The 16,522-nt window shown below is 39.8% G+C and overlaps 2 protein-coding genes across 3 annotated transcripts in view; both read left to right on the top strand.

Annotated features, from left to right (window-relative positions):
• The window catches only part of LOC137608335 (rab GTPase-activating protein 1), a 58,080-nt gene that overhangs the window by 14,431 nt on the left and 27,127 nt on the right, over window positions 1–16,522 (top strand). For both annotated transcript variants that reach the window (XM_068334632.1, XM_068334631.1), the window contains 8 exons: window positions 644–804; window positions 2,311–2,421; window positions 3,119–3,185; window positions 3,268–3,370; window positions 3,745–3,914; window positions 4,044–4,212; window positions 4,755–4,848; window positions 5,932–6,082. In XM_068334632.1, the coding sequence (XP_068190733.1) occupies window positions 644–804; window positions 2,311–2,421; window positions 3,119–3,185; window positions 3,268–3,370; window positions 3,745–3,914; window positions 4,044–4,212; window positions 4,755–4,848; window positions 5,932–6,082 (1,026 nt within the window). The remainder of the gene's footprint in view (window positions 1–643; window positions 805–2,310; window positions 2,422–3,118; window positions 3,186–3,267; window positions 3,371–3,744; window positions 3,915–4,043; window positions 4,213–4,754; window positions 4,849–5,931; window positions 6,083–16,522) is intronic.
• Window positions 12,766–15,358, top strand: LOC137608672 (probable G-protein coupled receptor 21). Its single transcript, XM_068335197.1, has one exon. The coding sequence runs from the start codon at window positions 13,814–13,816 to the stop codon at window positions 15,035–15,037; it is 1,224 nt and encodes a 407-aa protein (XP_068191298.1). The 5' UTR covers window positions 12,766–13,813; the 3' UTR covers window positions 15,038–15,358.

Genomic DNA, 16,522 nt, shown 5'->3' with positions numbered 1-16,522 from the left:
TTTGGACAAAACTACTGCGGTCTGGAGAAAAGGGTAAAGCTTATTTATTTATGACAAGAAATTTCCAAACCAACCCAAAGTGACTAATCCCCAAACTAATTTATCAGAGTCTAAAAACATAGTTCTGTTGACCCCCATTTGGGTCAGCACTCCTTATGTTATCGCAGATATTTTTCTGAAGTAATAAAATTAAAGTTCTGTAAAGTATCCAAGGGGTATGAAGCCTGATGCACTGAGATCCTCAGAGACAAGACAAGAACAAGATCGGGGAGATGAGTGTTGGAGATGCGCGTATGCACTGGTGCTTCTCAGCGGGGGTTACGGCAGAAAGGGGAACTAAGGTCACATATGGTGGAGCGCGGTCGTTAGTATCTCCGAATGTTCGTAAGTCGAGTGTTCATAACTCGAGGAGTGCCTGTATAAGCCAATGCATGTGTAATTACACACGTAATGTTGTTTAGGAATATTTTTTGTTCACATAGTGGAATTGTTTATGTGGGTGTACTCCTAAAGCAGTTTAATAATTGTATAGTTTTAGTCTCACTATTAGTGTCACGATATTATGTCTGTGCTTTTAACCCTCATAGTGGTTTTATTTTGCGTCCATCACTAATTGCTGTATCTGTTCACCTCTCGGTTGCAGGTGAGTAGGATACTTTACAGCTTTGCCACAGCGTTTCGGCGGTCAGCTAAGAGGGCAGTTCTGTCATCTCAGCAAGCTGCTCCGCTCACCCCCGACAGCGATTTATTCACGTTCACCGTCAGCCTGGAAATCAAGGAGGATGATGGAAAGGGTACTTACAGGTGAGAAGCACAACTAAAGATAGACAGCATGGAATTTTGAATTTTGACGCTCAGTTTTAAAACATTTTAAGACCTGTGTAATACTGTGTTAGAAAACCAGCACAGAAATATTTGCTATACATTGGTGTACAGTATATGAAGCTTGTAACTATGGTAGAATCAGCTTGAAAGGTCATATCTATTCACTAGCCCTCTGGACTGTGTGTGTTAGTTTGTTAACATGCAACACCACTCACAGCTGGGGTTCAAGTGTCCAAAAGTAGCATGAGCTTGGCTGAACTGGTTATAAGAACAAGCCTTTCCATTGCTTTAAGCATGCGTCGTCGTATGCATGAGCGATGAATCATCTCATTGATTCAAGAGGAATTTTTACATTGATATGAATGAAAGTGATTGATGCAATGAAAAGAAAATTCATTCATTCATTCATCTTCCAACCCGCTTAATCCGCTAACGCAGGTCGCGGGGTAGCCAGTGCCTATCCTGGCAGTCTCAGTGCGTGAGGCAGGGGACACTCCGGGCACGACGCCAGTGTACCGAGGAGCCACATAGAAACAAACAACCACTCACACACACACTCACTCCTATGGTCAATTTGGGACCGGCCAATCAACCTGAAGCGCATGCTTTTGGAGGTGGGAGGAAGCCGGAGAACCCGGAGAGAACCCACGCAGACACGGGGAGAGCATGCGAACTCCGCACAGAGCGGGACTCGAACCTATAACTTGACTGTTTTTCTCTATTCAGCTCATCTTTCCCAAATGTGCTTTTTTTTTTACCCCCCTAATTTCTTCTAGTCACCTTTCTGTGTAGTCACAAAAACCCCTGGACATTAATAGCAAGTTGGAGACAAAGTACGCAAAGAAAATGTGTGTGATTATTTTTACCTAGAGCACATATTGTTGGCATTTGCTAGATTTTGTTATATTAAGTGTTCCTTTAGAAAGCGGCTCTCATACAAGAATATTTGGACCACTGTTCTTCCTGGAAATAATATATGACAAAAGTACTTTATGGAAACTTTATAAGCAGAATATATTCAATGAAGTTTTTCTTTAATCGATTAGAAAGCAAGGCTGTTTCTTTCAGGACCCCTAGACCTCCTTGTGTTGTAAAATTTGAATCTGGATCTGGAACTCGGCATCTCCTCCGGGGGTGTGTGTCAGCGTAGGTTTTAGACCCTCGATTACTGTTTGCATTTAAAGAATAATTTTCAAAGCTGGAAAGAGATCCAGTCCAGGACATGTTTGGAAATGGCTCTAATACAGGTCTTCATAATGATCAGTGGATTGATTGCTTTTCCTCCATGTTAAGATCTAATGAAACAGCCGTCTAATCAGCCTTTTGTTAGATATTAACATTTTCTATATAATGTTTTGAATGACAATAAATCCATCTTTCTGTAACCCTTTTCACTCAGTCATTTTATCCATGATTATATTAGGCTTTTGTTTAATTTTTCTCATTTTCTTTGGTTAAGGTGTTGCTTTTTGCTCCATATTTCAGTGCTGTAGCAAAAGACAAGGATAAGCAGAGCTTCAAACTCCGAGCAGGAATGGACAAGAAAATTGTCATTTATGTCCAGCAAACGTCAAATAAGGAACTGGCCATTGAGAGGTAAAGGAAGCAACAGACACAACAATCAGATGTATGTCTAAACAGGGATATGGAAAGATATCTAGAATAATGGAGACAACTAAGGATTAAGAGACTATAAGACATTCCTTCATCTACTTAAAACACACCAGACATTCATAGGAAAGGATCAGTCTGTTAAATAACGGATGGAGACTGTTGAATAATTTTACATCCGCATGTCAGCACATGTCAGGTTTTAAGTGTTCCGGCACAGTTTTTATGATGATTTATAATCATTTGTCTCCGAAGCCCCTTGCTTCATTTTCCACAGTTTAATAAATGTTAACATCCATCACCATATTGCAGATTTGTTATTGTCTGATGAACCCAGAGAAGGTAAAGATTGAAGCACTGTGATAAATGTTGTCCAGGTTCTGGTCTGTGTTAGAGGGTCGGTCCAGGAAGCTTTTTGCAGTAGCTTGCAGTGGTTAACAACTGATTCTAATCTTTCGAAGATTTATTGTTCAGCGTCTGGTTTCTGCTCTTGTTCTGTCTTTTTTTTGTCTCCTTTTTAAATTATTCAGACCATTTTGTTCTTGCATCTTGTGTGTGTGTGTGTGTGTGTGTGTGTGTGTGTGTGTGTGTGTGTGTGTGTGTGTGTGTGTGTGTGTGTTTGCGTGTGTGTGTACTTTTGTGTTTGTATGAATTTCTTTCTTCTGTGTGTGCTGCTCTCCAGGTGTTTCGGTCTCCTGCTCAGCCCAGGGAAAAATGTGAAGAACAGTGACATGCACCTGCTAGATCTGGTGGGTGTCCATTTTCATTTGTGTCTTAGTCATCATATGTTTGTTTGCTTTTGCTTACTTCTTTCAATTTGTGCCCTTTCAGGAGTCAATGGGAAAAAGCTCAGACGGGAAGTCTTACATCATCACAGGAAGTTGGAACCCCAACACGCCTCAGTTTCAGGCTGTGAATGAGGAAACGCCCAAAGGTAGTAGCCAAAAGTCTAGTGAAACAAAATTATCTTTCACAGTTATTAATGGTGTGCTTCGTATGTCATTGCTTAGATGTATGTATATGTGGATGAATTTTTCACATGTCTTCATATTAAAAATCTAAAAAAAAAAAATTCCTCAAGTCCTTAAAGAAACCTCTGAAGGAGAAATTTGTGTGAGAATTACTCAAAGTATTCACGAAAATTGTACTTAAATATTAAAATTAATGTTGCACACATGTATCTACAGTAAAAGAAGTTAAAATAAGGTGAGATAGTCTTTCTTCTGTCCTCGTGCTACATGCCACTCATACTATTCCACCAGTCCTTCTTCAGACACAATAAGTTAATCATGCTCTTTGTTTTCCCAGATAAATTCATGTACATGACAACAGCAATCGACTTGGTGATTACGGAGGTGGAGGAGCCTGTACGTTTTTTGCTGGAGACCAGGGTCAGGGTGTGCTCTCCAAATGACAGGCTGTTCTGGCCCTTTAGCAAACGCAACTACACCGAGACATTCTACCTTAAACTACGACAGGTCGGTTAAGCGATAACACAACATTGCACTTGTGTATTAATTGGGGTCAATTGGTGGTCACTGCACCAAATCTTGAAGCTACGAATGTAATTCTGAAGATGGTATAGTGACATTTGACCTCCTCTCTAGATGGAGCGTAAGGAGCGTAAGAGTCCTTCGTCTGATACACTTTATGAGGTGGTGAGTCTGGAGAGTGAGACTGAGAGAGAGAAAAGAAAGACTTCAACCAGTCCTGGCCTCCTGCCCTCTGGCCCTGGTTCCTTGGTTCCTTCACCACCTGAGGATGATGAAGAGGAAGGTCCGTGGATGCTTGCTGTCATTTTTACCCATGTCTTTGTCTTTGTACTTGTTTTTTATTCATTCTTTACAAATGATGTTAAAGTGATGAGGTTCCAGACGAAGCATTCTGAAATTAGTGTGACTTTGATTGAGCGTGAGCTTGATTTTGGGTACAAGGTTTAGCTCATCACTGCCTTTTTTCATGCAGCTGGCCAATCACAGCAACACAGATACTGAAACTGCAGTCTCTGAGTATCCATGCTTGTATCAGATGACATTCGTGGTCCAGCGCTTATCTGTTTTATATAAACACATTTATGAGGGTTTATCAGATCTAAAAACACTGGTGGGTCTGACCACCATTTTTTTCAACCAGAACAGAGGCCAGAGCAAGTAATCTGCCTTGTCCATAGATTTGTATTGATTTGTTGGACAAGTTGTGTCTAAAGTAACAATGTTTCAAAATAATACCAACAATGGCATGATTTTTATAGACACGTAACATGTACAGTAAGAAGGAGTGGGACGTTACTGCATGTCACTAATCGTCACTGTTTTCAGATAATGACGAGCCGTTACTCAGTGGGTCAGGAGATGTTTCCAAGGAGTGTGCAGAGAAGATCCTTGAGACCTGGGGAGATTTGTTGTCCAAGTGGTAAGGGCTTGGTTGCCATTTCAACTTTCTATTGCTCTTTTAGTGAATATTGGTCACACAAATGCTTCAATCTATAATGAAATAAATATTTGATAACTGTGGTGTGTTGGAGTTGGATAGGAAGTTTGTCAGTATTTGTTTCCTCAAGTGTAATTTTTTTGGGTGTTTTCTTTGCGGAATACTGAATCTCATGATTTCTTTGGAAGATATTTGTTCAAAATAGATAAATGAACTCATGAATCACAAGATTAGCCTGTTAGAATGCTAATAATAGTCATCTTTGTGTTGTAGAGAACTTGCGTGTTATGTCATTATGGATTGCAGTGTGCAAGAGCACAAAGGCAAATCACAGATAGACTTTTACAATCTTGTGACTGAAAGGGTATCACTAATGTCTCTTGCAGACATCGCTACAGTACATGCCACATATTGCATAACGTGGTGCATGGAAAAAACAAAACAAGCAAATGGTGAAAATAGAGCTAAATAAAGGGGGAGGGGTACAAGGAGAAAATCATTGGGGATTTTCTGTTGGCTACAGTCGGCAGATAGTTTTTTGGCAGTGACAGCTGTGTCTTCATGGTAGATAACACTCTTCATTTCGAAATTCTTGTGCTTAAAGTAAAGTTACTGTCATATCCTAGTCTGCTAAAAACTCTGGTTTAAATAACAGAAAACTGATGTACAGGTCAGTAAAAAAAAGGTTTTTTTCAGCTAAATAAGGTAGCACATATGCAGGCTTGAGTAATTGTATTCCATTTAAGAAGTAGGAGTGAAACTTTTGAAAGACTGCTTCCTATTTTAATCTTAAAAGTTTTAGAATTACGTGCCACTTCGTAGCTTCTTCTTGCTGTCATGATTTTGGCCAAGCAATCTGACTATAGAAATAATGGCCAATGGAAACATTGGTTTCGTTTTCCGTGGTATATCTAGGTATGCACAGAAAGATTACAAATGGCAGTGCTTATCATTGGGCCATCCTTTAAAGACTGATTGAGCAGTATTTCAGAGTAAATTAGAAATAATAATAATATTAATACAGTGTAATAATAGAATCAATAATCACCTCCTTCCCTTCCCCAGGCATATGAACCTGTCAGTGCGCCCCAGGCAGCTGCCAGCTTTGGTGAGGAGTGGCATCCCCGAGGCTCTTCGTGGGGAGGTGTGGCAGCTCCTGGCAGGCTGTCATAACAATGACCACCAGGTAGAGGAGTACCGGACTCTTATCACAAAGGTAAGACTACATTAATGCTTTTTCTCAAAATGATAAAGTAACTTATGCACAATCCATCTCCATTTTTGGATTAATATTCTCTGAAAACTTAATAATTATGCAGAGTTCCACACATACCTTTTTTCTGGCTATTACTCAACCCACTTAGGACCAGAATGGGATGCTCTGAACATGTTTGACTTTTGATTAGAAACTAAAAGTGTAACTCCTGGCTGTCAGACCATCGTTATCATCTTCTGTGCTGCTGATTTTATTATAAGAGCTTGGTTTTGGTCAGATCTTAAAAACCGAAATAAATTGGCACACCATAAGCTCATTGAGCCTGAGGTTATTGTTGCACCACGTGATGAAGTTCTATTAGTACTGTATACTCCTCTGTAAAAATCTTTGCGTGTCCTCTAAGTGAAGACAGAATGTGATGTAAAAGCAACATCCCTGGTTCCTGGGACCCAGGTGGAAGCAAGTCTTGCCCTTTTCTACCCTCCTCTCCTTTTGACCAGTTTCATTCTTTTCACCCTGTCTGTCTCTTTTGCTCTTTTCCTGCATCTTTTTTTGCACCTTTTCTTTATTTGCCTTACATCTCTGTCATTAAGAACCATGCAGGTTCTTTTCCCATCTTATTAAAATGAATGGTCTGAATTGAGTCGCATCTTTCACTCAGACAACAGTTAACAGGTGATCACAATAACAATGTGCTGATAGCATTTTAGACAGAACATTAGATATCAATTTAACACAATGTGCTTAAGCATTCACATTTTTTACTGTAGCTTCTAGATGTGTTGTGGGATTTCTATATGCAGCCTTTGTTTGCACGTATCTTTTGTGTTGTGTGCACACAGTGTCCTAGCCAGTATCCTCTTTTACCATAACCCCGCCACCTTTGTCTGGGTTAGTCTACATATCTGAATACAGGGCATTGATGGGAGTTTAAACAGGGCTCTAGGAGGTAGACATTGACCTATTATTTCCCTTTGGAGGCCTAATGAATTCCCTGATTGGAAAGTCCCTGCTGCCAAGTACTGGACAAAACAGTGTAATTTTGAACGCTGACAAAATCATACCACCAGTAATCAATAAATTTGTTAGCCTGTTGTATCCATCCACACATTTTGCTTTAGCTCCATAAGTTACTGTAAGAAGACAGCCACTGAGTTGGTAAGACTAGTAAGCAAAAAATAGTTTTCTGAAGGCTCAGAGACACTGGCTCATTGTGTGAAGGTAATTTCACAATCAGAATCAGCTTTATCGGCCAAGTTTGTGCAAACAGTTTTACTTGGCCTTTTTTCCTGTTATTTCATGCTTTATGCTGTAGTCCTGTAGTAATGACTAAACTGATATTTTCAGCTATTTTAACCAGCTAATACTATATTTGAGTTGATATTTTCCTAATTTGGCTCATTACCATCTTTTTATAAGCTTCTAATATCTTTATTCTTTGGATGTTGTCATACTAAAATGGGTTATCCTGGACAACATGAACACACTTAATAGCAAGAGAAATAAAATGTTGATTAACACTAATGAATGTTAATGTTTATATAGTAATATTAATGTTTACATTTTTATATTATGTGCATTTCTACAGTTGTACAACATGTAATAATAATAATAATAATAATAATAAACAACCTTTATTGTCCCACAGTGGGGAAATTTGTGCGATCGTGGCAGCGGGGGGGGGGGGGGGCATACATAAATACTTAAATAATATACATACATATTAACATTTGCAACATATGAAATTTACATATTCACATATTGTAAACATATTAACATATATCATATTATCAGAATGTACAGTTATATGTACACATCAAAAAATATACACTACAGACTGAAGATTACATTGTTCATCCAGAATTACAATGTTTTGTTCTTTGAGTTCTTTGAGTGGTCTGCTGGGAGAATTGCTGGTTGTACATACAACATGTGCTGGTTCTGAGTCAAGATGTGTTTTTTCCCCCAGAATTTCTAGTTAGGTTTGTGGTTGATGATAATTTTTTACAAGGTTGATATTCAGAGCCATCTTAAAAGTCAAAGTCAACTTTATTGTCAAATGTACCATATTGCATTCCTCTCAGACCCATGGTGCAACAGGCAGTACAACACAGGCAATACAACACAAAATATAAAACGAAACACAAAAGGATGGCAAACATAAGTGCGTACACACACACACACACACACACACACACACACACACACACACACACACACACACACACACACACACACACACACACACACAGACACTTGTACCTACCTGACTGCTGGTCTGGCTTTGATTGACCCTCTTACTGACCCGTTGACCCGTCTATCTGCCTCTTTATCTCCTGTCCTGTGTCATTATAATCATCAGACTTCACTCTTAATGTGTCTGTGCTGCTGTTTCTGTCTGTTCCTGTCTTCCGGTTTGCGGTTTGCCACAACATCCCCTCTTTGTCATCCTCCTCCTGCTGTCCAGTGAGATCTAAATTATGACCTTTCTGCATGTCCATTTGGGCTTTAGATATACATTACCTTGAATCACATATTCCCTTATTAGAGTAACCCACATTTAAAGCCAGGATGTTGTGACAGCGAAAGAGCACTACAGATATTTTTACAGCTGAATGTCAAAATACTCTGTTATCTGTGGAATGATTTTCAGTTGTCTTTTCATTCAGATTTGTTTTTGCCTGTCTGTGATTAGATAACAACCGTCCTTGTGTGATTTTGGTATTTTGTGTTGTACTGATACTGTCCTTATGTGTGTGATGCAGACATTTACATCAATCAAATACATTTGTAGATAAGGTGTCTAGGTTAGTTCCTTAACTACAAAGCATTTGTGAGTTTTATCAAAACCTCAAATGCTGTATCAGTTGAAAAGCTGTTCATTTCCCAGTGATATAAAAGCTGGCATCGTCCTTTTTCCACCTCTGTATCAGACATTTTTTAACTCAATTTTTACTGGTGTCATCACCAGGTATGAGTCAGCCCCTAGACTCACACTCTTAAAGAAGTTGTCATGCGGTGACGAAGCACAGTATAAACAGCTTATAGGTTTCAGTGCAACTCAGCTTGGAAATCACGATCGTAGATCTTGATCTCATTCTCACAGTTGTATTTTTGTCTCGCTGCTTTGCTTTTTCTATTTGTTCTTCCCTTCACCTTATTTACTTGATTTGAGTAGTCTGTGCATCCTTCAACTCAATAGCTCTTTTTTTCTCTTAGTTTGCTGTTCTTCCCAACCCTTCTCTCATACCGTCATCTATTTTTAGCTCCTCGTGTGGCAAGCAGAGGAGCTACGTGAATGCTTGAGAGTGTGTCAGGATTGGAGGAGGAGGGTACAGGTTTTTGTGCGTGTGTGTGTGTGTCTGTGTGTTTGTCTGTTAGGGTTCTAGCAAACTATATGAGACCGCCCTAGATGACAAACACTCTAATCTAAAGAATATTATTAAATTAAGGACGTAGATGTTGCATCTCTGAACCCTACAACAGTTGTAACCCAGAGATTTTTCCAAATTTAGCATGGTATCCAGAGTAATGAAATGTAATATAACATGGTATGATCTTCACATTAACTCATTCAAATAATTATTCTGCCACATATTCAGCAAGTACTTTACAGGAAAGCTGCATGGGACTTTCCACAGCAAATCTTTTTAAGAAAATTAATCAAGCTAATGAGTTAAGTCAACCAGTCCTTCAGAGCCTTAAAATTAAAAGCTTGCTGTTGATGTGTACTGTAAAGAAGATTGAAAATCTGGTGTCTTTCCTTCCTGTATGTAGGTGAATGTCTCTTAGCAACTGTCATGCTAAGTGGACGCTTAGCATCTGCTGATGCATACTAAACCTGGAGCAGGTGCGTGTCTGTTTAGGCCAGGGACAAAGTTACTGTTCCACAGCAAACATTCTGTCACATGAAACGTATAAATAATTCTGTACAAATTAGATTGTGCTTTTTATCACACCTCTAGTTAAAAAGTAGTAATTGTTGTGTGAGCAACTAAGAGAAATATTTACATTGGTAGTTAAATAGTCTCTCCTTTTAGTAGTCTGCCAGATATTTGCACTCATTGACGTAAGCTCAGATATATCTCCTCAAGTATGTATTTGAATAAGCTCACTTGAAATCCTCACACTGTCACTTTTTTAACTCCACCCACTACCTGTCAATCAAGCGCCCAACCAATCACGGCACATCTGCCAGAAGGAATCACGTGAACAAGAGCTCCTGAGAGCATCTTGGAATTAAATAAACAGCTGTCACCAATACTCTACTTTCTGTTTAATGTCCATTGACATATAATTCAAACACACTGTACACAAGAACACAAGAAAACAAGCAAGCTAATTTGGACTGCTAGCCGAGTTAGCTCTGTTTGTCACATTTGTCCATGTCTCTCACGGAGCCATTTTGGCTTCGTCAAACATAGCGGTTTGTATCCCTTGATTGTGGCGGACCTCAAATTGTCGTGTGGGGAACCCCGATGCACCAGGACCGATCTCACGAAGCTGACGTTTACCCGGATGGCCGGACCGTAACGCCGAAGCGGCCTTCGTCTTGCGTTCGTCCGTCCCCAAACGCGGAGCCGTTACGGCTTCGGCGGACACAGTAGTCGGTTTTCTTGTGATGGTGAAGAAAAAAAAAAGAAAACAAACGGAGTCTGATATTATTGTTTCATCGTGAAATTTCCACGGGTTCCCGCTAGTATAATATAAATAGATATTATGTCATATGCTAACTGAGGCATTTGGCCAATATTTAGTGGGGCGTGGTGGAATAAGTCATCTTTGGTCAGTTGTTGCTCAATGTCCACCATTGAATTGCATTCTTTAAGCCCTTGTTCACTTGCAGTTGGTACCGATTAAGCACAACTAGATAATAATTGCATATTTACTTCTTGTTAATCTAAACCAGGGGTTCTTAACCTGGGTTCGATTGAACTCTAGGGGTTCAGTGAGTCGGTCTCAGGGATTCGGTGGAGAACGGGGGTCAAGAAAAAACTTTTGCTGAACATACACTAATCACTGTGTACGTTTGACACATCGTGTCAATTCGTGATGACACGCCTCCCTTAGCCATCACTGGCTGCAGGTGACGCTACATTGATTAGCCTACCTGTGCTACATGGGATTTTGCGCACTCGGTAGTCGATTTATGCCTGTCGTTACAGTACGTCATCTGATTGCTTTCTTAATATTTTAATTCATAGTAACTATGTTGAACGAAAAAAGAAAGTGGTCGGACGAATATGTGCAACATGACTTTACATGTACTTTATAACAGAACGTGATGGGAGTCAGCGTTCTGCATGATTTGCAATGTCAAGTTGAGCAACTCTAGTCTCACACTGGCAAAAATAAAGGAACACTTCCTTAAGCTGCATGGAAAACAAAAGAAACAGACTTTGCTGTGAAAATGATATCAGAGTAGCACTTGCCAAGGTGAAGCCACACATATCTGAACTGGTCTCTCAAGAACAACAACAGAAGTCACACTGATTTGCAGGTAGGCCATTTCATGTGAGTTCATGCACTGTCTTGGTTTTGTTCTTTGAAAAAGGAGACATTAATGCACAATTCATTAAATAAACCAGTAAAACATATATTCATGTCTTAACTTTGACATTTTTTTTTCCATTTTTTTTTACTAAAGAAGGGTTCGGTGAGTGAGCATATGAAACCGGCAGGGTTTGGCACCTCCAACAAGGTTGAGAACGATTGTTCTAAACTATCTACTAATTACATTCTACTAATTACATTCAGCCATGAATGCCATTTAAATGATTAGCACTGTGCTTTTGTCTTATGCTGCTTCTATGTTGCTATAAAAATGTCTAGACTTGCAGAAATGTATTATACGCTAAGTTCAGTGAAGTACATTACGACATGACAAAAAATCCTTTTGTCGTTAAGGTTTTTCTAATAGACCTAGACATCTTCATCTCAGTGAATTATTTTACTTGAAGACATTTTTTTTTAAACAAATTTTAACAATTGACGGTCTGCTTTTTCTCTACGCTTTCGATTTGTAGCGCAAGATTCTTAGTCCAAACACATTCTGAGCCAAATTTCATCACAGCAATGCCAGGACTGATCTCAAAATTATTGGAAGTGTGAAAGTAATTTATCCTGCTGAAGATGGAAGTGTGACTAGAGTGTGACTGTAACTAGAGTTACAGTTTGACATGGTGATTTATTTATTTGCTGTAACTACATTTACCATATAATTACTAACTTTGTTTTGTCATAAATTTTTATTTGAGGTTGTGACACAATTTAGTGCACAAAAATCGAAGACATCAGGTATGGGTCCGATACCTTTTCCATAGTAGTATAGTTAGATAAATACATCAGGGCTAAAAATTGTCTTTCAAATTCAAGACTAAGACTCACAAAAATCCAAACCTCATATGCAACCTCATACATTTACGTGAAACCACTTTTTTTTAAAGAAATAAGACATTTTCTTGAATTAGGACAAAAAGAAAGTGGCTTTTTTACTACATTTCCGAAGTTTAGGCTAACACGTTGGGATGCAATAAGTTTCAGGGGGACCTGCTGCAATGTATTGTTGGAATTAATTATAGCAACATTTCCAGTAAACCTGACCCCCAGGCATGTAGTCATTGTTTCACTGCACACAATAGGTCCTCTGCAGAAGAAGACAGACTTTGCTTATCCTACTTCATTACAGTTCAGAATGTTCTATTCCTTTGGGAACAAGGTGAGTTGCAGTAAGATATGTTAACATTCACATAAAAAAAATGGGGAGGGAGTGAGAGGTTGAGAGAAGGAGGCAGTCTCATGTGCCTGAAGTTGATCATTGGTTGGAGCTACAAGGAATGGGAGGGGCTTTGATACCTCTGTTCTGTAGGAAGAGGGAGCAAGACGGAGTGGGAGAGACAGCAAAGGAGGATAAATGAACACATGATTTCTTCCTGTATCGGTATGCCTGCCTACCTCAGTTCTCCTCTAGACATAGTTACTGCTACCTGTTATGGAAATTAGACCTTTGGTGTGCTTTTTAAATTTTTTTTTACAATTGTTCTTAAATATCAGTCTGCATTTATACTGCCTTCATCTTCCTATTGCAAAGAAGAGTCGGAGACGAGAGTAAGCGGACATGGAAAAGTGCTGAAGGACAGAGGAAAAAACAGAATAAGCTGGAAAGAGAAGGAGGAAGACGGATTGATACGGAGATTAATTTTAATTGTGTATGCGACACATTACATTAACGTAGTTTCATTAGAAGCGTTGTCTGACTCTGGAATCCAGACAGATGACTGGCTTTCTGAAGCGGCAGCAGATGTCAAAGACATCCCTGACTTTATAGGTACCGGAGACATTTCATGCACAGATTGGACTGGATTTCTTTTAAACAAAAGCACATTTCTTACAGCTTTTTTCCCTCTTGGGCCTCCATCTGTGACATTTGCTTCACTGATCAAAAAGAAGAGAGGGATTTCACATTTTTAATGTTTAAATATTTTTCTAAACTGGTGGATTTACATCTTCTCTACATTGAGGATAAAGCCAAGGGGCTTCCCCTGTTTCCTCTGTCCTTTTCATCTCACCTGCATTTGAAATGGTGGCATCATCACCACAACATGGGCCTTTGTTTATTGGTCTGTAACCCTCCAGCTAGTTCCAGAACCAGCGAGTGAACTGTCAAAACGGGGGAGTTCTTAGGTTCGTCCCCTTGAAGGGTTCCACAGACGCACCCTCCTTTCCAGAATTATGAATTCCTCCCTGGATCTACTGAACCAAAGTTTGGATAACTCCTCCAGTTTCTCTGCTCCCTTCTGCCTGCTTGCGATAGGCTATTCCCAAGTTTTCACCACCTGCCTTTTAGAAGTCACTGTAATACTTCTCCTGACTGTTCTTATTATTTCTGGTAACTTGGTGGTGATTTTTGTGTTTCACTGTGCCCCCTTGCTCAGCCAGCACACCACCAATGCTTTCATCCAGACTATGGCTTATGCTGATTTGCTGGTGGGGGTGAGCTGCCTGTTCCCCTCAATGTCCCTGCTCCATCACCTCCAGGACTTGGACCCCAAACTGACGTGCCAGGTGTTTGGATACATGGTGTGTGTTTTAAAATCAGTTTCAATGGTGTCATTGGCATGTGTGAGTGTAGACCGCTACATTGCCATCACACGACCTTTGACTTATGCCTCCTTGGTAACACCTTGCCGAATGCGGTGCTGCATCGTTCTGATATGGCTTTACTCTGCCCTGGTGTTCTTCCCATCTTTCCTCGGATGGGGGAAACCTGGTTACCACGGCGATGTAGTGGAGTGGTGTGCAGTTGAGTGGAGGACTAGTCCGGCTTTCACGACCTTCATTGTTGTGTTGCTGTACGCCCCGGCTGCTCTGACTGTCTGCTTCACCTACGCCAACATCTTCAAGATCTGCAGGCAGCACACCCGGGAGATCAGCGAGCGCCATGCACGTTATCGACCCCAACAGCCGCAGGGTGCAGGGTCTGCAGCGGGGTCTTTGGTCAAGGACAACATAGAGCAAGGGCAGTTCCTCCACCTGTCCCTAATACAGAAATCACACCCACATTATCAGCATTCTACATCAACATATCCGGACAAACGTTACGCAATGGTACTGTTTCGCATTACAAGTGTGTTTTATATCCTCTGGCTGCCCTACATACTTTACTTTCTTTTGGAGAGTGGAGGATTCTACCATCATCCTGCAGCTTCCTTTATGACCACATGGTTGGCCATCAGCAACAGCTTCTGTAACTGTCTAATCTACAGCCTCTCAAACTCTGCCTTCAGAAAGGGCCTCAAACGCCTCTGCTCCTTGTGCTTACAGCGCAGTGACAGTGGCTTTGGGGTGAGGAAAACCAAAAAGGCTTTCATTGGTTCTGTTGAAAAAGGATGTACTGGGCTGGGGCATGGATGTAATCATGGAGAAATAGGAATAAGTACAACATGCCATGTATAGGTCAAAAACATTTAGTCCTTGAGTAAAATTGTCATTTGAACTTTTCAAAAGATGCCAAATGGGATGCTGCACAATGTCCCATTGTTCTTTTCAGCTGATATGTGCTGTAAAGAGATAGACAGAGCTATTCAACTGTCACTGCTGTTTCTGTTGTGTTTGGAGGTCACACAGGCATTTTCTCCACATGCCGTAGCTGAAGAGCAAGATGAAGGGAAAAAAGCCTAAGTAGCCCTGCAAGGTGTTTTTTTATTTGTTTTTTTGTAAAATTATGAAGAAAACAAGAATACTTTGCTGTGTATGCACCAGATTGACGGATGGAAAATGGAGGAAAAATTGTATGAAAAACTGTTGAGGACTGACCTTTGTCTTGGTTCTGACAAAAAAGTTCTTAAAACTTGTATGAAGGGAAAAAAAATGTGTTGCTCGATTAAAGTATTATAAAAAAAAAATTAATATAAAATTAATTAATATAAAATGTTTAATGCAAACAACACCAGGTAAGTACTCTAAAACTGTGTGTGTTCTTTTATGCACTCAGCATTTGAATACTGAAAGTAATGCAATGTTTCTGTGTTTATTTATTGTGACAATTCTTGTCGACAAATTAATCTGTATTCCATCAAAAAAAAAAATCAGAAAGACCTTGTGCACAGGAATTTAAAGTATGTTTCCAATGACAGGTGGTTTATTAGACATGGGTTTATACACTTTGACATGTTAGATTGTTGTTGTAGCTTTAAATTGTTGGTTTACACATTGAACCTGCTGTTTGTAACATAGTGCCCAGTTTACTGTACGACTTTTAACCTAACAATGTAAGTGCAAATTTAAATTTCGATGAATTCCTCTTTTGGAGTTGAAATCATTGCTGTATCGTTTCTTTACTATTTAACTACCCCCCCCCCCCCATCTGTTTCCAAGACAAATCCAGAAAGAATATGAATTTCACACCTATTGTACTCTAGATGTTCGGTACTTTTTTGCAAAGGTAAAAACGTCAAACCTATAGACCGATCTGTCATCTGCAAGAGAGGCTGACAGTTTAGTGTAATCAGGAGTTGTAAATGTTTGATTGTGGAAATTGCACATTCACATATTCTTGCCAATGATTACCTTAGTTCAAGTCTTGTGTATGCTGTATTATGGCAGGATGCATAATGCCTGGCTTTGCTGGTTACTGTATGAACAAACACAAACAGGCGTTCACGTGTTAACGGAACAGACAAATAGCCCATTCACTTCACCAGAAGGCTGAACTCTGTGTGGCACCATGAAGAGGGACCGACCCCTGAACTTGCTGGGAAGTGCAGTTGTTTTGTGTATGTGCATGAACAAGTTGTGTTCTGGTTCCACCTTCTTGTCCCCACGTTTAGTTCTGTGGGTTCCGATAGTTAGTACAAAGTAATCAAGTCCAGTAATGACCCGAAATTAATCCAAGAGTACACGCTGTATTATGAACTCAGAGGTTCAGATAAAGATGCTTTA

This window comes from Antennarius striatus, chromosome 15, assembly GCF_040054535.1.
Source record: "Antennarius striatus isolate MH-2024 chromosome 15, ASM4005453v1, whole genome shotgun sequence".
Taxonomy (NCBI): Eukaryota; Metazoa; Chordata; class Actinopteri; order Lophiiformes; family Antennariidae; genus Antennarius; species Antennarius striatus.
Note: the sequence above shows the minus strand (reverse complement) of the source record. Positions and strands in the feature narration are given on the sequence as shown.